The sequence below is a fragment of the Siniperca chuatsi genome, linkage group LG16 (assembly GCF_020085105.1).
Source record: "Siniperca chuatsi isolate FFG_IHB_CAS linkage group LG16, ASM2008510v1, whole genome shotgun sequence".
Lineage (NCBI taxonomy): Eukaryota > Metazoa > Chordata > Actinopteri > Centrarchiformes > Sinipercidae > Siniperca > Siniperca chuatsi.
The window spans coordinates 14,543,373-14,565,320 of record NC_058057.1 but is presented as its reverse complement, the minus strand read 5'-3'; the positions used below and the strand labels follow the sequence as shown (position 1 = coordinate 14,565,320).

Genomic DNA, 21,948 nt, shown 5'->3' with positions numbered 1-21,948 from the left:
ATCAATTCCCCACATGCCCATCAGCATTTATTCTGCTTCTATTTTTTTTCCATTCAGCTTTATTTGACATCTGCATCCTCATATTTACGAGCTGTATGTAAAGCTTCACATGATGACTACTGCAAATAAATCTACAGATGGGTTGTTCTTCTATTAAGCCACTGTTGTTGAACTGCCGGTACTATAAATATGGAGATCTTGAGTCTATTTTGTCCACACTTGGACTGTTACAAATTTGATAAGATTTCTAACCTTGGAATCATTTCTTTAATTTAAAAATCAGCACTTTGATGTCATAAAAAAGGACGGAGGTCGTGTTTATGGATGTCACTGGAGAACCATTGCGCATCACTCCAAACTGCTCCTTGTTTACGTGTGCGTGTTCCAGAAATACATCCTTGGACCCAAAGGATCCCCTGCTAAGTGACTTTTTTCCTGTTGACCACAAAGCTATCAATATGTCTGCCTCTTGACACTGCCCTATCTCTCTGTGGACATGGAGGCCGGACTCTGAATGCTGACTACTGCTCGCTGCACAACTCGCCTGGACTTCTTCCAGGACACTCTATTGTAATACAGTTATTTTTGGACAACCTGACACAAATAAATATTTATAGTTGTTTGCAGGTCAGGGGTCTCAATGAACTGCAGGGTGGATGGCAGTGAATAAACTACAGTATGTAACTACGTAAGCATGAATAAGGGTTCAATAAAGCAGGGCAGGAATAAACTGATGGGTTTTGAACTGGGGTATCTAAAACTTGGCACATGCTCATACTTTAAAACAGAAAAAAATACATGAAAATTATAATCTATGGAGTAAATTAAGGTTGAGATCATATCTATCAATACTAATATTGGTTAGGCTTCAAAATAACTTAAGTGGAGAGCTTCCTGGTGCCTTATGGGGTTATTCATTGCAATGTGGTGTTAGATTTTTACTCACACTTTCCCTGAATTCAGCTTTCTCATTTTCCCTGACATCTGGATGCCTGTGATAATAGCCCTGGCGCTGATCACTTTTACATTAAACTTCGGTCTGAATGGAGATGTGTGTCACTGGAAATTATTACACTTGTCACTTCACTCCACTTTCTATCAAATTTATACTTTAGAGAGGATATTTCTATGCAAAGAGACTGGAATGACCTAGACAAAGCCTTGGCTCGGGTGATGAAGGAGTAGCACAAGAGGGGAAAATTTAAGGTTCAAGGAAATGAAGAAATGCTGAAGAAGCCAAAATGGTGATTGAATGGTAACATTTTCCTGTGGTCTCCCCCCTGACCAGAGTTTGGACAGACTATGGGGGAATATTGTGTTTCTGTCATTGTTCGGCTAGCATAACTTTGAGTCTAAATATAGGTTATGCAGAAAGACTTGGGCCACACATGCAAGTGTACGCGCACAGAAACACACGCACACAAAGTGAGTCACTGTGTGCTTTTACTTTGTAATGATGAAGGTTCTATTTTAATCCTTCTACCTTTCACAATAAATACACAGATATAAATTGACAAAGAATTATATCACTATATGGAAGAAAATTATGAGAAATACCAACTTATAAGTAGTTAAACTACTGAATTACTTCTGTATTAACCTTCACTTCAATTATTTGAACACTTCAGTGTCTGTATGAAAACCATAAGGTATATAAAGTATAGATGACTGATATTTTTCTTATTTACATTGCATTTGAATCATCTTTCAAAGCCTAACATGAGCAGATATAGAATCTATTCATACAAAAGTTGAGTCTGTTCTGTTTCTTTCTTGTTATTCATCGTACAAGAGATTGCCGTCAGAGTGTGCAAGCGGTCAGATAATACAGAGAATACAAAGAAGTCGATTTTAATTTCTGAAAGTGATGGTGTACACCTCCGTCTCTGGGACCACGTGTACCCATAATGGATCAGATTCCGCCAGAACATTTTGTCCTGTGCCTTTCTCAATTTTCTGACCGTCTCAATAAAGAAAAAAAATAATAATATGGTGGACTGCCCAATCTGCTTTTCAAAACCACATCAATATTTGCCATTACAGTAAAACGTCTCACAACAATTAGCAATCTCTAGTTTCAACAGCCCGACATCCCAAACAGAGGCAGATTTTGACCTTCTTACCGACCACCCGACCAGGCGTCTGTCAGTCAAGGCCGCACAAATAACCAAGCTACTCAAACACTTGTCATCATCACTCATCATCCCTCATCAGCATCTGGATTTTTGAGGAGGACAGATCAGAGGGGATGTCCACATACATCCAGCGGCCTCTGATGTGACAGCAAGGGTTTATGGGATAGCAACGTGAGAGCCCCGCCTGCTTCACCTTGACCCCGCTGCCCAGCTGCCACCGCCACCACTCCTCTCGTCTCAGGCTCTCCGGTCTGACCTCGTCATCCCGGGGGCTCTGGCCTCGCCTCTGACGGCTGAGTTATTACCATAATTACCCAGGAGGCATTGCAGGGAGCGGCCACATGGCAGAGGCCGCCCATGTTTAACAGAATATTTGGGTGTTTTATTGACTTTAACTCAGCCCCTGGGGCAGGCGAGAGGGGGCCTGGATGATAAGAAAACCACTCATGTGGGAAATGAAGAGGACCATTTCACAGACTGAACCAAGAAGGGGATGAAATATACTGTTAATGCAGCAGTGGCCAGTGCACATATGTCATATATTCTCTAAGACAAGGTGTAAATATGCTCATATATTCAGACGGTGTCGAACAGAAGGGTGGAGATGACTTCCATCTAAAAATAGCACTTTATACCTTTTATAATGAAAAGTATTTGGATTGCTTTGTGTCCACATCAAATATTTCATGTCCTGAGGTGGAATGCAGGTGGTTTAAATATATATATATATTTTAAATATATATGTATATTCTAAAGAAAAAAGAAAGATACTGTATATACTTTTTTTTTTAAAACAGGAATCTTCCGAATTGACAGACTGAAGAGGTTCAGTTTTGGGGAAAATTTACTGTTTATTTCACTGTTTTGTTTCTTACTTATTCAGCATCAGACCAACTTATGGAGACCTTTTTCATGTCTGTGAAAATTTGCTCATTTGAATTCATAGAAGTCTACGGGAACAAATAGCAACCGTCTTAAAAACAGTAGTTCAACATACATTCAAACTGAGCACAGAGTCAAAAGGTATCTAGGAAAAACAGTTAAATTCACCCCAAACTGAACTTTTTCTTAAAGAAAAATTATTGGTTTTCTTCTTTTGACAATGGCAACTTTAAATACATTTAGGAGACCAGGTGGATTTTCTTTCAAAACTAACAGTTTCAGCTATATGGACATTTTTAAAGAAAGCTCTTGATTATCCATGTTTATACTGACATGTCTATCAAGCCAGGAGGCCATGCATATTCAAACAGTTAGAGTGAAAAGTACAGCCCAGCCTGCCATACAAAGAGAACGTTGGCCTCAGGCCAACAACGCACAAAGAGACAAAGATTGTGTACAGTAAGCACACACTTTTATCAGTATCTGTATTCACGCTTAAAAGCTTAAGTCAACCCACACAGAGAAATATAGAAACACACATCTTCACACACACCCTCACCTGCTCAAAAGGTCAACCCATTAGCATTCCAATACATACAGTATTCAGACTTTCCTAGTCCTATATAGCTACCCATCAAACATGTCCAAGATGGCACTTAGCCTTGTGTGCCCGTGTCTTATTATGCAGACCCATCTGTGTGGGTTCAAAGGTCGTGGCCGGGCCTGGCAGGGGCTACAGGTGAGCAGATGAGAACAGTAGGGGCTCGGTTTAATTTAGATAAGCACTACAGGATGCAGTGCGCCCCTGTACCTGGGAAGGACAAGTTGAACTTTTCACACTGTGCCTCAGACTCATCATCTCAATGGGTGGAAAGTCGAGGAAAAATGAGTAATATAGTTAAAAAGCTTTTGACACAGAATCTGTTTCTTTGTGGCTGAGTTGTTTTTTATTTTGTGTGAGACTTGTTCAAACAAAGACAGACAAGTACATAAACACACAAATCTATGTACACACAGGGCTCTGTCACAAAGTCTCTGTTTTTACCTCCCTTTCTATTTTTCCCTCTGTCTGACACACATCCAAGCACACAATACACAGACATACCGAAAGAAGATGACTGTCAGCAGAGTAACCCTGTGTGTATGTGTGTGTGTGTGTGTGTGTGTAACAGTGTGAGAGAGAGAGAGAGAGAGAGAGAGAGAGTGTGTGTGTGTGTGTAACGGTGTGAGGGTGTGAGGGAGAAAATCCCTAATCTGGCATGGACCAGCTTCCTGTCTAGACTCTGCATGAGGAGGCCAGCACTAACCTGGCCAGTGCTGTGAGTTTGTGTGTGTGTATGTGTGTGTGTGAGAATGCATACATGCACATTAACATTGTGTTTGTGTGCATGCTACTAATATATGTGTGAGCACAAATCTACACTATGTCTGTGTCTTAGAGAGAGATTAGTTGCACACAATCATTGTACTCCTCCAAACCAGAAAACAGACATTAACCTCTGGCCTTTCATATCTACTGACTGGCTCCTTTTTGTTTTCTGTTATTTTGACACTTTCTATGCCACGCGTGCCAATGCTGCTGCGATTCCAAAAGCCAATTTCGTCATTATCCAACTTACAGCACTTACGGGAATACAGAGGTGGGGGTGTGGAGGGTTAAAGTTGGAGGGAAGTGGAAAAAGGCCTGATGTGGTTTTCTCTAAAATTCTCGGTATTTCGAAGAGTGAGAGATGAGCTACAGAAGGACTGAAAGACTCGTTTTCCTTCCTAATTCTCCTAAATACAGCTGATCGGCAGTAAATACGGTAGTGAAAACTGCATACTTTAACCCAGAGAGCATAAAAACAACACTGAAAATGAAGAAAGTTAAGTCACTGAAAAAGAATCCCTTGTGGTTTAGTAACATGATTAAACGGAGCTGAATCATAACTGGAATGGCTGACAGCCTCTTGCCATCAATCATTTGCACAAACCCTGCCATTAGTAATCACAACAAACATCACTGAGCACAGCAACTTTCTGCTGTCTTACTCACACTGAGTGCTAATCAAAAAATGCTAAGTGTGTTTAGCCTTAGTCGTGACAGTATTTGTCTGGAGTGTGAATCAACATCATGGGCGTCGCTACTTCATATTCATGCAGAGGCCCAATGACACCTTGTCCTCTGCTTTCCAAAAAGGCCTTAACTCAGCAGATCACCACCCCTTTAGACCCAGATGTAAAGTGAACAGTCTTCACCTCTGTGACATCAGACCACCACAACGTGCCGTCTTATGGGAGCAAGCCCTCACAGAGGCCTGCCAAAGACCACGGCTGTGACCGCTGCAGCTAAAACGCCAAGAATAACAAATGACAAAGGTGAATTTTTAGGAGGAAAAAGAAACAACTAAATGTAAATATTTGGGGCGAAAAATGTTTTTTCAGCACTTCTTTTTAGAACTCCATTAATCAATATTTTTATATATAAATTTAATCAACTATGTATAATGTGAAGCGGTCTCATTTCTTGATGAGAATTACCTTGTAGCTTTTTAGCTTATTTGAGTACAGGTACAGGATAATGGTATATTCTAAAACATAGTGCAATGGAAAGTCATAAAGTCAACAAATTGGCTAAAGTTTGCTAACATTAGCTAACATTTAGCAACCATAAGCTACTAGTCATATGAGACCAAGTAAGGCTGTAGCAGCAACACCCCTGAGTAGGTTGAACTGAGCAGTGGTGCATTTTATTGCTTATGAATTAAACTTTTCATTTGTCAGTGGAAGAATGTTATTTCTTCTTTCAAAAGTTACAGTCGAGCCTGGACTGAGAACAGCAACAACCAAGATTGTGAGTATACCAACATTCAAAATGTTTCAAATGTTAATCATCTGAAGCCATTTGCAGCTGCCAACAAGCAAAGTTGTCCACTCCCTCAAACTTATGCACAACACATAGATAAGCCTTTAATTCTGCAGACAGATAATTGTCATGTAATGAATTTCAGCATTGTACTTGGAAGACTGCAGCAAGCTAAAGACATAAACCTCAGACACAACAATGACAAAGCTGCTGGATCCACGTGATCTCACCTTAAGTCATCGTCTAGCCAGCGTTATATTCCTTTCCTATGTACATGTATTAAGACAAACTATGACTAACACAGATGGTGGACGAATCAAATGAGTCATTTGAGTTGTATGGCTATGACATATACACATCATTGTCTCCGCTGGTGTGGGTTTTAGGGGTCTCCTGTTATCCAACTGACTCAAGTATGACTCATAGGCTTGTTACCCCCAGACGAAGCAGACTTTACTGTGCTAGCTTGTCAGTGTGCTGTAGTAGGGAAATCTGGCAGGATGCTGCTTAGTATTTGGGGTTTGTCTGACTCTGTCTAGCCAGTCTTAAGCAGTCTGACTGTGTGTATGTGGTCAGATGGTAAGGTCTGTCTACTCTACGGAACCATGATAAAATCTTAAAAACCAAAGAACCGTTTTATGTTTTGTAAACACAACAGTCGCCCGATCACCACGCTGCTAGAAGAGGTTAAGCACTACAGTTGCAGCAACTACTCTGACAAGTACAGTCAGCAGGAATGAAACCTACGTTACAGGAAAAAAAGAGGACATATTCCTCCGTATGGCTACCAGCATGTGTTTTTGTTTTCATCCTCCGGTCTGTAGCTGCATTCCTTTTCCGTGTGTTGTGCGAGACGGAGAGATTGCCGGAGAATGACTCACTAAAACCTGACCCAGCAGTGAGGTAATCACTGGAGGACGCTGGAGTAAAAGTGAACTTTGATGGTGATGTCTGGAATCATGTCTAGGAATCCCCAGACAGTTTGGAATAGTACAATCAAAGTGTGTGTGTGTGTGTGTGTGTGTGTGTGTGTGTGTGGGATGACATAATTTCTGTGCACCAGACGGAGTCCATGTGATGATGTGTGTATGGCCTTCTGATTAAGACCCACAACCCATTACAGAATCTCTCCACACAAACTTGATAAGACAAACGGAAATAGATGCTCAACCCAGAAGTACAGCAGGCAGTTATTAATTTATAACTCTGCCGTTTAGTTTTTTTAACATTTCTGATACGACCAGAGAGGAAGAACGAAAGGATGAGTTTCTGTACAACAATGGTGTTGACAATATTGATGACGAGGATGAGTTCATATATAGGTTGTCTAATTTACAGTATGTCAGCTGATGCAGATTCACATATTAAATATACACTGCCTGGCCACTTTATTAGGTACACCTATCAGTCCTAGCAGTCCAGTTCAACACCTCAATAATAAACATGTAGTTAAAGTAACACCTCTCTGACAGCGTCAATCAAAACTGAACATTATTGTCTTTGTAAAGGTAGAATTTATGGCAGAGCTGTTGTATTTGATTTTTTATATAACATGATCCTCTGAAGATGTTTAAGATGTTGAATTTCTCTGCTCTTGTGTTGGTGTCAAGACAGACAGCAGACATTGTTTGTTAAGCAGCATCACCTGCTGGCTTAATGGAGAACTGCCAACATTACAGTAATTGCCAAAGGATGAGACAGAAACCACAGCAACACATATACAGAATAAGGAACCTCTTTTATGCCATCAAAACAACCATCAGTTTACAGTGGAATGTAAACTGCTAGAATTTATCAATAGAAATTAATTTAAATAAGCCACATTAAGTACAGGTATATTCAGGTGTGCCACACAAACTGGAAAATTATCTACCAAAAGAAGATCATCCTCAGGGACAAAGATCTCAAAACAAAAGACAAAAGTGTTACACACTTGGTAATTACTTTATGTTGTGTCACAATTTTCCTCAAGCTATAATGCAATGTAACAAAGTATGTAGGACTGTGGGGAAGTGGCTGAGGGAGTGCTTGTCCCAAAATAGTGTCACAATGGCTATGAAGACATCTCATTCCCTGCTCATTTTTGGATCATGCAAAAAACAAAAAGCCCAAACACCCATTTTGGGTTTGGATCGCTCAGACATCACTGAGCCAAAGTTATGAATGAAGACATTTCAGCCAGAGCTTGGAGGGACGTTACTGGAAACCAATTCCCAAACAACAAACAGAAAAGCAACACTGTTCCTATGACCAAAGCATTAAAGACAACAGAAACTGAGGCGCTCAGTTATTAACAAACAGCTTTTGCTGTTCGCCTGCATAAACAGCACAAGGGAGCTTTATTGCAACAGGTATTTACAGTATGTGGGGCAACAAATTGCTGATTTAAGCACATTTTCATGCTACTGAAAATGAAACAGTGAAACAAAACTTCACATTCCTAAAATTCTCAATAAAGAATCAAAAGAAGTCAAAATGGCTCTACATCATGCACTGTTCACAGATAGTGATGTTAAAAATAAATCACATCCAGCTTTTCCAAGAAGACATCTGACTATGAAAGTGGATAATAACAGTGAGAGTATCAGATGGTGCATGAGCATGTATGAATTATTCATTTTCTTTCACATTTAAAGTATCATGGTGAGTTGAGGAAGAAATGAACTTATTCTGACAAAATTTGTAAATATATACATTTCATCATCAATATACTGTATACCTCATATTCATCTCCAACTCCAGCAAACTAGCAAAATAATTCAAGTGTGCTGGTATATAGTACACACAGGCACCTGGGCATATGATTCATGACTCAAAGCCAAATATTTACCAAGTTTGGACATTCTACAAAATCATTCTTGCTATGCAAACTTGTGGTCAAAAGAAATAGTGAAATACCAGACCCAATGTTTGGGTACGGGGCCTCCAGTGGTTGAGTGAGCTTTGACCTAAAATAGGTCTGAGAATGTGGATATGCTCTATGAATAGAGATAAAACAGACTGCGGAGAGAAAAAAAATCAAAAAGATAAAATGCCTGCAAATAAACCTTTAGACATCAGAGCAGAGAAATGGATTTTGTGTGGATGGTGGTTTGCAGAGGGCATGGGAAAATCTGCACCGACAGAGAGGAAACTTTGGTTCTTTTGAACAGTAATGCAATCATGTCGCCAGAATGAGAAGTCTGAAAGGATTTCTGTAATTTGAGAGCAGCTTCTGACAACAGGATATGTATTGTGTGGCTCTTTGTAAGAAGCAAAAGAAGAGCAGCAGACAAAGGACACAACTGCGATTTATCAGAAGGATCTTCATGGATTTATTATGTGTAAAATCTATAAACCCAGTAGTTGTTATTTTTATGGTTGTTACCACAGAAATAGCATATTTTCAGACAAATACTCATTTTAAATTCTCTTTTGTCCAAAGCAAGTTTAAGACCAAATTTTGAGATTAAAGTTAAACAGAGCAATAATGTATAAACTTGAGTTTATACTTAATATTTCAAGTCCTAGACTTACATTTGACTGTTGTGTTGGTCTACATTTGCCTGTAAACAGCTGTCCTTGTATCAGCCTATGACAGGGCAATCAAAAGCAAACGTTGAGCTTTCATGTTTCAGAGGAGAATAAACATCTTAACAACATAAAGTCGTTTAAAAGAACATGTGCAATATTATAACACTCTGAGAGGAATTTAGCTGAGGAAAAGGAGAATTTCTTCAACTCAGATGCTGTCAGAAAGAGTAGGCAACTGCGAGTACCACAACACGCCACTAGAGGGTGGACGACCCGGGCATTAACATCCTTACTGAGGCTGCGATAGACAACCAGAAGAATCAGCTCTGTCACATCACAGTTGACGGTAGTCTACTATTAAAAACATTTACAAAAAAAAAAAAAAAACCACACCAAAGGATGACAAAAAGACCAGATCTTTACTTCACTTCAGAATTCTTAATAAAGAAAAAAAAACTGGGGAGCTAAAACTAAAAGCTAAAACTTTCCTACTTGATATATATATGCTCATATGATTGACGTGGTGAGAAAATAAAACATTAGGCTAGTTTACATGTTTATTATGTCTCAGATGATGTCTGCTGCATCGCAGTGAGCCCTGTTATGATTCCCGGGTGCCTGCGGTCCCTCCTCCATCAAACGTCAGAAACTAGTGGTATAAAAAACATGTGAGGCCATACCGAGCGCTCTAAGTCGCATATACCTCGTTAACCTGACAGCCTGCGGTCTGCCTCCTCAGAGACGATATAGAGGCTGTAGATTTTAATGAGACAGAGAACAGGAGAAGTATGCCAAACTGTGGGACGACTTAAATCTGCTGGATTGAGCACAAGAATGCAAACGAAAAGACTATTTGTTTCTACAGATATATTTGTGCCGGATAAATGTCATCTGTGCGGGAGTGTTTCTGTTGTTCAGGACTTTGAATTGAGTAATGTCTAAAGGGCGAACACCAACTTGGATTTCTGCTGATAACGAAGTGAGGAAGTTTTTCATAATTAGTTCCCAAGGAAGTTGAAAGAAACAACCGCAGGGCTTATCAGTTTGATTTGAAGGCTAATTGACACTGACCTTGGCAGTCCTCGCCTGGGAATCTGCACATTTCAGATACCGAGCGAACCAAATGCAGAGAGAAAGATGCATTTGGGTAAGGCTTTACTGTTTGTCCTCCTCCTCAACTGCGCGACTTTGAGCTCTTCTCTGTCAACTTGTGCAACCGTGGATATCGATCATGTGAAAAGGAAGAGGGTCGAGGCGATAAGAGGTCAGATCTTAAGCAAACTGCGGTTGACAAGTCCTCCACACTCCCTCGGACCGAGTAAAATCCCTTATCAAATCCAAGCATTGTATAACAGCACCAAGGAGCTACTGGAGGAGCTTAGGAGGGATCGGCAGCAAAGTTGCGGTCAGGACAACACAGAGACAGAGTACTATGCCAAAGAGATATACAAGTTCAACATGGTGTACGGACCGCCAGAAAGCAGTAAGTATTACAATTCTTCAGGGCAGCTAAGTTTCCATCGTTTCTCGTTTTAATGTCAGCAGCAGCAGGTCCGTAGTGCGCAATTACGCACCAAATGTATAACCCGTGCCAGCCAGACGCATCAATCTCAAAACTATAGCTATTCCTGTGTCATTGATAAATATCAGTGGTATTTATAGCTTGCAGTTTAGCAACTCTTTTAATCACTGAGTTTTTGGTGTGCTGCACGTTAAAAATCCCCTCCAGACATGTTTTAAGATATGTGAAAATACTCTGTTTTGAATATTTATGTGTCTGATATGGTTTTTCCCAAACCTAGTTAAAACGTCATGAAATTACATCTATTCCTTCTCTCTCTTTGAAAATTCTGTTATTAGTTTAATTGCTGGACACAATAGGTCTCCTACTTCAATGTAAAGTCCATTCTCGGTGTATGTGTGCTGGAAGCTTCAAGTTCCCACATCACACTTGTTTATGTTGCACACTGGACCATGATTAGTAGAGTTGCAGACTAGTTGTGATGTCACATAATCATCTTGTATGTACACGTGTTAAACTCAGACTTCAACTTCAGCTGATGAATGTGAAAACAGCGTCAAACTCTGCACATACATCATTCTGCACAGTGAAGCTCAAACAAAGTTAACAATAGGCAAAATACATTTTAGAGTGGAAGTGTAAATGTTGTTCAGAAATATTTATATTTGTAGCATTCTCTTTTAAAAGAACGCAGACGTGTCAGAGCTCTTTTAGGTTTTGTAAAACTGAACGGTGAACTTACTGTGCACTTGGAGGATGTGCTTTGTTACTGTAGTGCTCACCAACCTGTTTTAACCCTGCACCAGTGTTCCAGGAAAGTCACTCTCCTCCTCCTACTCCTGACTCCACTCTTCCTCCTCTTGTTTTTTTCCTCCATGGATCCTGTCCTTCTCCCCAGATGTTCTCACTTCCTTTCCAGTCAGGCCAAAATGAGAGGGACATCTGCCCAGGCGGATGGGGATGCCTTTAGGAGAAGGAGTAGGAAAAGTTAAAGGTGGACAGGGAAAGTTAGATGATGGAAGGACCTCCCCGTTAGCCTGGATAGAGGGATCCCTCTCTCCCCTGGAGTCTGTCTGTAAAAGGAGCAGTGGGGTCCCGTGAAGCCCTGGCATACACTGACACATCACTACCACCCAGCTCTCCATTGAGATGGAGCTTAGAGTGACCCCACTGCCTGTCTTGGCCAGTGAATTACCCACACGGGTGGCCCATGAGCATGAGATCACTTACTGCACTGCTTAGGTTTAACTTTGCTAAATTGAGTGTGAAACTGAGCCGGCATTCCTACCCTTAAACCTGAATAATTCCACTGTGCTGTGATTTTATTGCCTCTAGGTAACATTAGGTAACATTTCGCTGCTTCGTTAATAGCAAGCTCTATTTTGTTTGTGAAATATTTATCAAGATAATCTGTAAAGGCCTTTTAGGCTCACGTTTTCTTTTCTTTTTTACTCCAAGTGATTTGTGCTGAACCTCTATTTGGCACAACTATTTCCTCTATAGAATTAAAAGCTATGAACTGGAGGTGGAAAACCTGTGCTGAGAGGGACATGTGTCAGCACTTGAGGGAGATTCATACAGCATGTGGTTCGACTGAGTCTGGATTACTGAGAAAGTAGAATAGGATAAATGCTGTGCGTGTGGAAGAGCCAAAGAGGGCCTCATGGTCTAAAGCAAAGCCAAGACCATTGCATCACAGTCCCTTTGAAATCAACAGGTGTTTCTCAAAAGACCTATTTTCCCTCAGCAATGTTCTGTTTTGAATCTTGCAAAATGGTTTTGACAAAAAACGCCAGGCAGTAGGTGCCTCGAGTTGGTCTGGTGGTTTCAGAGCCACAGATGGGCTTTAGATACAAAGATGTAAGACGGATTTACATATGTGTACTTTTTTTTCCAACAGTTGGGTGAAGACCACTGATTAGGGTAAGGGGCTAGGGAATGCATTATGTCTATGACGGTCCTCACAAAGATAGTACAAGTAGTGTGTGTGTGTGCTACTACTCAGATACTTGAATGTTGACAAGCTAATAATATTCTCCCATATTTACTTTGTCAATCTTAAAACTGTGGTATTGGCATGGCAGTGTTTTTTTATGTGTCCAAGATGATCTCATATATATATATATCTCAATAGATTATATATCCACATGCATACATTGAGCCTGCTCACTGAGACTGGTTAATGTGATTTTCACATGCTGGAGCAGGCAAGATGAACATTTTTGTACATTTGTTGTGCTGAACTCTCATTCTACTCTGGCGGGGACGACTACAATTTTCTTCAGTTAAATGACAATAAAGAGACATAACCTACCAGCAGGTTAACACAATATATTATCAATACGATACAGAAATGATTTGACTTAATAATGATCTGATGCTCCTATTGGCAGGACAACATAATTTGTCTCCAAAATCGTACCAGGTGCTGCTAGGCTGATTTTGTTACCTTTGGACAGAGCCAGGCTAGCTGTTTCCCCCTGCTTCCAGTCTTTACGCTAAGCTAAGCTAACTGGCTGCAGCTTCATATTTATCGTACAGACATAAGAGTGATAATATTCTCATCTAACTCTTGGCAAGAAAGCAAATATGTAATGCACAATACCTTTAAGATCAGGTATAAACAGCAGACTGTGAGTGAAGCCAGTGTTATGAAGACACAACCACCTTAGGGTGTTGCCCCTTGTGGTATAATAGGAGGAGAATACATTTTTGACTCTGAGCCAGTGACATCACTCTCTTTCCCTTGGTTAATGTGGGCAAACACACACACTCACTTTTTGATGGTTTTTGAAGGTAAACTGTTGACCTTTGGTGGATCTGAGGCAGCTCTGTGAACCAACACAAATCCGTGACAGGTGCAAATGAAGCAGAAAGCTGCTGGAAGACTGGCAAATGACTGCATTGAGAGGCTGGACTGCAAACATTGGAAATATTTCCTTTTATAGCATGGTACGCATACAGAATCTGGCATATGTCAATGACTGAGGTTGGGTTTGTGGAGAAGTCATCATGGTCAGAAAGGGGTTTGGGTCCAAAAAGTTGTCAGTGGGACCGAGGATAGCAGGGTTTTTGATACGCAGATACCAGGGAAGTGAAGTCATACTAAGCTCAATAATATTGCTATTTCAATTACAACATTTTCATTTCCACCAAATATAGACAAAATGTGTTAGAGAAACACAGGAATTTTGATAAGGGAGGCAACTGCACTAATCATTCACTGTGGGCTGATAAACTTAGTGCCCACCATTAAAGAGTCAGTAAACCCAAGATCATATTTTAGGTGTGAATGGGTTTATAAGTCTTCTAGTGTATACACAATATAAAAAAACATTTACTGTAAATCCATGCCATTATATACATATTAAAGTATCGTTTCAATTTCAAAAAAGGAATAAAGTACCCATTGCATTGCCATCTAGAGTTTGAAATTATTAATTTTTTTGCCAACTCAGTTAACAAAGTACTGTACCTCTTTGGAGCATGAAACCTCCTCCAACCTACTCCTCCCTCACTCAGCCAAAAAAGTTTTTCTCACAATTGTCTTGTGAATGGAGAGAGGCTAAAACAGTGAGTGTTATTAACTAGAGCTGAAACAAATAGTCAATTAATCGATTAGTCGATCGAGAGAAGAATAATCGGCAAATATCTTGATAATCAATTAAGTAATTTTTCCACTTCTCAATTGTAAGGATTTGTTGTTTTTCTTTGTCTTAAAAAATAAAAAAAATTAACCGAGAAAATAATTGGCAGATTAGTCGATAATGAAAGCAATCGTTTGTTGCAGCCCTATTATTAACTTTAATGTTTTACATTCACAGCTTCTAATATCAGCTGCAGACGTGACTATAAGTTTCACAAATCAGCAATCTTTGTTTTATGGTGGCAACACCTTGTTCATGGTCACATGTTATTAGTTTTATTATTGGAGTAGTAATAATAAGTGATAAATAATTTTACATTGGCTGTTGCTACACAGCTGTCAGATGAAGTAATATCAAATATGTTTTTTCATGTACATGACTTATGGCAAAAAAAGAACTTTTAATAGCCTTTTTCATAGAAGACATTTTGACATGTCACAGAAGAAAAAGCACAGGTTTTAAATTATAGAATAAATGATGGCTGAATTCCATTTATCCGCTTCTGTTTCTGGCTCCTGGTATTGTGCATGCTGGCTCACTGTCACACAGTCATGGCTTATTGGGACACTTCAATAGAACAGAGCCATCATTAATGTTATTAGTTACACCTGTGCTTTTACCCCTACAATTACAAGTCAAAACGTCTGCTGTGAAAAGGGCCTACCTACTTTTCATTTCAACTGTTACACTCATATGAAGGAGATTACAAAGCAAGTATCTGTTGCCCAGTGGTGATGTAGCAGTTGAGGTCTGTGTTCGGACATAAACTGCTTATATTGCATCAGATCCTGATAAGAATTTCTAAGCCTGTTCTCTCACAAAACTTTTATTCTCTCTCGCTCTCTCTCCAGACGATCTGCTCTACTGCCCAAAAGGCATCACCTCTAAGGTTTTCCGCTTCAACGTCTCCGCCATGGAAAGGAACTCGACCAACCTCTTCAGAGCAGAGTTTCGAGCTCTGAGGGAGCCAAACTCAAGCGCCAGGAGGAATGAACAGCGGATTGAGCTCTACCAGGTGCGTAAAGGTACCGTTTCCTTGTCCTTCTACTAAGATCAAAGGCAAAGCTCACAGTCAAGGCAACAAGGAGCTTCAAAGTCTTTGCTTTAATGTAATCTTTGTTCCTAGATAGTTCAATTCTAGTCTGTCAGGAACATTTCTTACATAAGCTGGTTAGTTGTTCTCCACCACATGATTTCAGGCTTTAATTGACAAAGAGAGCCAACGATAATCCAACTGTGGTTGCAGGCATGGGTAACAAAAGCTCAACAGCTCAACAGGCTTGCAGAATGTTTGTAGAACCGGGACAGAGATCCTGTTAGTGTAGCGCTGGCAGCCCAGATCTAATATGGTCCTCATTTTGGTTATGTAGAGGTCTTAAACATTTAGTCCTCAAAACAGTATGCAAAGTTTATTAAGCTGTTAAAAAGGACTACTGAGTGATGAAATGATGCAACACACTTTTCTAAGTTGTCGTCATCAGGTCCCTGTTATTCAGTTGTAATGTCCTTGGCATTAAGGATCCAATACAAAGATAATTATTAAAAAACATTCAAATATCACCATATACAGATACTCTGGTCAGGAGTGATGTCATGACAAACCCAAAAAGACAAATATGACCAAACACAGAATAATACTGCAGGCAACTACCAACATTAACTCTAGTTTTAAAAAGTGTATTATTGTTTCAGCTGTTTATATTGAATGTACTGCTAATCTGACAATTGCACCAGCTAGCTGGTGAAGAAAGTAGAACAGCTTGCAAGCTAAAGACCCAGATATTTCCCTCAGGAGAGAAAAACAGAGCTAAAAGAAGAGTAAATATTGGACTTACATTTATCAGGTGGACACAAATGTAACGTTGCTCCATGTCTGCTGGATGTGTACATAGGCAGTTGTTTCCTAGGCTGTCTGTCTGTCAGTCAGCTGGCTATGGAATGTTTCCTTCAAAAGGCCAACCCCCCCCAAAAAATACACATCTACTAACCCTTATTATGTAATGCACTACATCAGCCTCTGTTGTAGTTTGTGTTAGGGCTAATTAGCAAATGTTAGCATGCTAACACACTAAACTAAGATGGTGAACATGGTAAACATTATACCTGCTTAACATCAGCATGATCATTATGAGCATGTTAGCATGCTGACGTTAGCATTTAGCTCAAAGCACCTAAGTGCGACCTCACAAAGCCGCTAGCATCACTGTAGACTCTTAAGTCTTGTTTTAGTCACCTTATTGAGTTTAATGTCACATATATGCTGCAATTTTATTTACTTACTTACTTTATATCATCCGTTTGCATGCTCCAGAAATCTTAGCTCATAGCATGATTCTTTTCAACTGATCAAAACTCTAATTGGGTAATTAGAACGAGGCACGAGTGTGACAAATAACAGCTTCTTCTTGCACCAACATCCTGTCCTGTGTCTGCTCTATTCTACATGTTATTTTGTTGAAGCTGTTTCAGTACTGAGAGAAAACTTTTCAGTGACTGTTTATTATTGCTTTGCAGATTGTGAGGCCAAACGAACACATTAGGAAACAACGCTACATTGGAGCCAAGAACGTGCTGACCAAAGGTACTCCAGAGTGGGTCTCCTTCGATGTAACTGAAACAGTGCGGGAATGGCTGATGAACAGAGGTGAGACTGAGGACTCTGTCATTTGTTGTGTCTAAAAGCTATCATTAATCCTAACGATCATCCCATGTTTGAACATGTTTGAAACGTGACTTGCATTTCTCTTATAATTATTGAGTTTTAAAGAGAGAGAGTGTTGACTTGGGCTTCTTTTTAGAAAATAAATGTTTTTGACAACCCTCTTTCCCATAATTGTTTGCCATCAGGAACTAATCTGGGTTTGGAAATCAGTGTGCACTGTCCCTGCCACACCTTCAACCCAAATGGTGACATCATTGATAATGAGAACGAGGTGCTGGAGGTGAAGTTTAAAGGTGGGCTTCAGCAATATTTTGTCATATAGTTTATTTATGCCAGGTGTTAGTTGCTCTTTTGTTCTAATGTCTGTAAATGTTAATGTCTTCTTACCATCTTACCATCCCTCCTATCAGTTAGTGCATATTCATATGGTCCTAAATCCTACAATTTACAAGATTTGTTCTTGAATTATTTTTTAAAATATGTCTTAATTCTGGCAAATAATCCCAGATTATTTGTCTAGTTCTCACTTTCTCACAGTTTGGTACAATATGGTTTAATCAGAGGCAGTGCTGATGATTGTCTTTATATTGAAGGTGAACTGTTGTCTCATTCAACTTTTGCCTCAGAGGACTAAGATTAAATTTAATTGCTTTTAGAAACGTGTCAGACAATAAGGCAGTTTTGTCTTAGCTTGTTTTGTTTTTTTCTTAGTGTTTTCATTTCTGCATTGTGTAAAAGAATTACAGGGATGACAGTTTCATAGTCACTAATTTTGCAAATTGTATGCTCAGATTGAGGGAAATTATAAAAGAAAAAAGCCACTAAGTAGCTGGTTTAAGTACACCTCGATCATGTCTATAATTAAGGCGTGGATGGAGATGAGGAGCACAGTCGCTTGGATCTAGATCACCTAAAGAAGAAAAAGGAACAGTACCTGCCTCACCTTATCCTCATGATGATCCCACCCCACCGCCTGGACACTCAGTCCACACGTCGACGCAAGAGAGCGCTGGACACAAACTACTGTTTCTCGTAAGGGATACTTAAATCATCTTTAGCAATAGTTGCTCATACTTGTACATTTAGTCTTTGGGTCAGTTCAGTTTATTAATTTCATACTTGGTATATGCATGCATCAGCTTATACACATATTGTAATATCCCAAATATATGCTGCAACATACTGTATTTGGTATACCCCAGATGTGATCAATAAGCTATTAAATATTAGGAGCACCATTTCCAAAGTTAATTTGGGTACTGATTACACTATTGTTGTGCATCTTAATTACAGAAACACAGAGGAGAGCTGCTGTGTTCGGCGGCTCCACATCGATTTCCGGCGTGACTTGGACTGGAAGTGGATCCATGAGCCCAGTGGTTACGATGCCAACTACTGCTCCGGGCCCTGCCCTTACCTGAGGAGCTCAGACACAACACACAGCTCGGTAAGAAGGACCCAACAGGGATACAAAACAGGAGAGTTTGTGAAAGACTTTCTCACAGTGAAAATTACAACCCCCCCATACTCTGGAGAACTCACTGTAAACAGTTTTCTTAGGAACTACTTTCTACTGAAGAAATAGTCCCTATAAAAACAGTTGATAGTGTTGAGTGTGAAGTTTATTCTTGACCATCTTAATCTAACTTTTAGTAGTTAGCTTAATATTTTGGTTCTTCTAAGCCCACACATGCACTATATGGTTTTGTTTCAACACCACCTTGTGTCCAGCAAACACTTTTAGACAAACAGGCAGGATTTTGTAGACCTTAATCTTCCAGCAAATGTGGGAAAAGCATATTAGAATTTGCCACATTTTTTATTTGGTCATTAAATCTCCATCTAGAATTCTCACTGTTATGTTTCAGTATTCTCTGTGACAGATATCAGTCACAGAGTCTGATTTAAATTAGCCAGCATGTTATCAAGATTCCATCACTCATTAGATACTGGATATAATACATTTTTCATCTATTTGAAAATGAGTTTTTATCTCTCCTGTGTGCTTTCCAATAGCTGTTGAGCCTGTACAACACTCTGAATCCGGAAGCATCAGCCTCCCCCTGCTGTGTCCCTCAAGACCTGGAACCGCTCACTATACTCTACTACTCCGGACGAACCCCCAAAGTGGAGCAGCTCTCCAACATGATTGTCAAGTCTTGCAAGTGTAGCTGAGAAGACATGAAAGACGAGGTAGTATGGCAGGATTTTACTAGGTACTGACGAAACCCATGCAAGCTGACTTTTGGACTCTTAGCTGTGACAAATATTAAACTGACCCTGTGGCCTCACGGCTTAGATCTGAACACCACTCTGGAGGTCACACATTTTTAAGGATGCAGATTTTCTTTCAAACTTTAGGTCATCATTTATTTTTTCTTCTTTTCTAATTGTTTCCCCTCCCAGTCAGTTCTGGATGACAAGTAGTTATATTCATCTTAAAAAGTCCAACCCAAACTTAATTTTGCAATCAAAGTATGATCTTAAAAAATATTTCCTTCTAGATTTGTGAAGGTGGCCAACAAACTTCTAAAGCTAGATTGCAGAGAGCCCTGTACAAATCCATCTGTAACAAAAAGAAAAACAACCTGGAGCTGCTTCATGGACAATGAACGAAAGAGACTTACTTTGTGGTATATTTTCTGCAAATATTCCACAAAATTACAGTCGCTACATTGTCAGTAGAGCAGCTTTCCTGTTTCTAGCCTTGGGATGATATTGTTAATAGTATAAACCTAATATAGACTGGTGGTCGAAGAGTCCTTTCAGGCTGGATTTTACCTTGAACTTAAGTTCCCTTCCCTTCAAACAGTGGACATTATCTTCAAACACAAAAGGAGAAAGGACAGACTTGCTGCTGTATCCAAAGCCATAGCTGTGGTCAGGGAAAAGGAGAGCTGAGAGAATGCCTGTTGGATTTGCAATGGAAAGTGAATGAACAAAGAAGTTGAGCCAAGCTTTTCTTTGTTTGGCCAGCCAGCAGCAATGGCCTTTTTTTTTTTTTTTTTTTTTGCGGTGCATCTATTAGAATGGATGGAAGAAGAGGGGACCTGTATGGCAGGGAAGAACTGTGATGGAAACTAGCCATGAGCACACTGCCATTCACTGGAAGTCCTCATCCCTAACAGGTTCAAATTATTTCTGGGACATCAAAGAATATACTGGAAAAGAACACGTGTTACGCAACAGGTTTTTATGAGATTTCTTTTACATTAATAGCAGATTTGGTCTGTTATGCAACTTGTCATATAGTGATTGTTTCACTAACTGGGATAAAAATGTATGTTTATCTCCGTTATCCATGGTGGAAATACTTTTATGTTAAACTGTTGGTACTGTTCCATTTTCTTGTGATTTAGAAAGAATATGCAACTTTTTTCTCCATATACAAATTAGTTTGACCTGTTGTATGTGATCCAGTATATGTTTGACTAAAGTCTTAGTTGTTATTATAAAAGGTGACTATCCCCAGAAGCACTTTTCTCCAGCAATAACAGGAAATGTCATGTACTTTAAAATGCTGTTTACTTCTTTTTTATCCTACTTTCCTATCAACTCACCTGTCACCCTTCACTCCAGCCAGCTGACAAGGAATCACATGTGTAGTCAGGACTCTGGTGTTCCCAAAACACTGCAGTCTTTCATTCCCTCTGCTCCGTCTCTGTTTGTTTTGGTGCTCTTTTACAGTGTGAAGCCCTAATGGAACAAAAAAATGAAGATGGAGGGGGAAAAAGTCATAACATGACGGTGGCTGGATGTACAGTTAGACCTCATTTTTCTCCGAGTCAGGAGAACAGTTCTGAATCCCTGTACTGTTTGACATTCGCCCAGTCAGAGTCATCTTGCTTTTAGATGACATTTAGGTGAAGTTTTGTGGCAGTAATATTGTTTGATTGACTTGTTGATCGTGATTATTATTAAAAACACCACATGCAAAACCTGTATGAGCCCTTTTTAAATCTTAAGAATCGCTTGCATTGCATTTATTAAATAATCAAATCTGTAATAGATCTGTAAAAACATTTAACTCCAAATTAGGAAATGATGAATTTACCCACTGGTCTTGTCTGCCATGTTGAAATGCCATTTTAAAAGCTATTTTCTCATAATGTTTTGGTTCCATACAAACATAATTTTTCTTACTTGAATCTCACCAGTCCCACCTGTTTCCTGCAGGCGCATGCAGCGGCTTTTTTCTACCAGAGTAATAAATTCAACTTTTCTTTCTGAGGGATTGTTGCTTAACAGCTTTCCCAGGCAAAAAGCAATCACTCTTATTTTCAGTACATATTAATGTGCAGACATCTCTTTATTCTCTTATTTTTCATAAAATATATAAATCACACATAAACCTGAGAAACGTATTATACATTTGGTACCAGCTTCTAGGTGTTTATGCTCTTTCAGCATGACACTTGCTTGGTCTTTTTTAGCTATTTAATTCATCATGAAGACCACTCCAATGGACCCTTTGACCTTTGACCTTTTGAAAAAGAGCTGCAGAGCATCTGAACCAAAATAAATAGATTATTTCTAAACTCATTATGATTTGAAGCTGAACAGATGGCTTATTAGAAACCCATTGCACTTTGTTTATAAATTAATAACATAAAAACGGCAAACTTGTTGACCTATTTTAAAAGTGAGAAACTCGTGAAGCTTCATGATTTTATTACCATTTGTAACTGCAGCTTATGTTAGATACATAAAAACCCTAACCCTAACGTTTTTATTATTAATGG

At 39.5% G+C, this 21,948-nt stretch overlaps 2 protein-coding genes across 4 annotated transcripts in view; one reads left to right on the top strand and one right to left on the bottom strand.

Annotated features, from left to right (window-relative positions):
• LOC122863260 (steroid hormone receptor ERR2-like) overlaps positions 1-21,948 on the bottom strand; it is a 118,776-nt gene that overhangs the window by 70,562 nt on the left and 26,266 nt on the right. For 2 of the 3 annotated variants that reach the window (XM_044169576.1, XM_044169578.1), the window contains exons 1-2: positions 20,767-20,901; positions 11,684-11,861 (exon numbers count right to left, since the gene is read on the bottom strand). The gene's annotated coding sequence lies outside the window, so the exon portion shown is untranslated. Of the gene's footprint in view, positions 1-11,683; positions 11,862-20,766; positions 20,903-21,948 lie in introns of those variants that run through there. The other variant, XM_044169579.1, reaches the window with a different exon arrangement.
• LOC122863261 (transforming growth factor beta-3 proprotein-like) lies at positions 10,047-21,144 on the top strand. The gene is made up of 7 exons (XM_044169581.1): positions 10,047-10,858; positions 15,396-15,559; positions 17,059-17,188; positions 17,392-17,499; positions 18,073-18,238; positions 18,500-18,653; positions 19,223-21,144. Exons 1-7 carry the CDS (start codon positions 10,513-10,515, stop codon positions 19,379-19,381), a joined length of 1,227 nt encoding a protein of 408 aa, XP_044025516.1. The 5' UTR covers positions 10,047-10,512; the 3' UTR covers positions 19,382-21,144.

What these genes read in the sequence shown, in the direction of transcription:
- LOC122863261 (XM_044169581.1), top strand. Translation starts at nt 10,513, where the DNA reads ATGCATTTGGGTAAGGCTTTACTGTTTGTCCTCCTCCTCAACTGCGCG. An exon ending in GCTGGAGGTGAAGTTTAAAG is followed by an intron (nt 17,500 to 18,072) that starts GTGGGCTTCAGC and finishes TCTATAATTAAG; the next exon opens with GCGTGGATGGAGATGAGGAG. An exon ending in GACACAAACTACTGTTTCTC is followed by an intron (nt 18,239 to 18,499) that starts GTAAGGGATACT and finishes TCTTAATTACAG; the next exon opens with AAACACAGAGGAGAGCTGCT.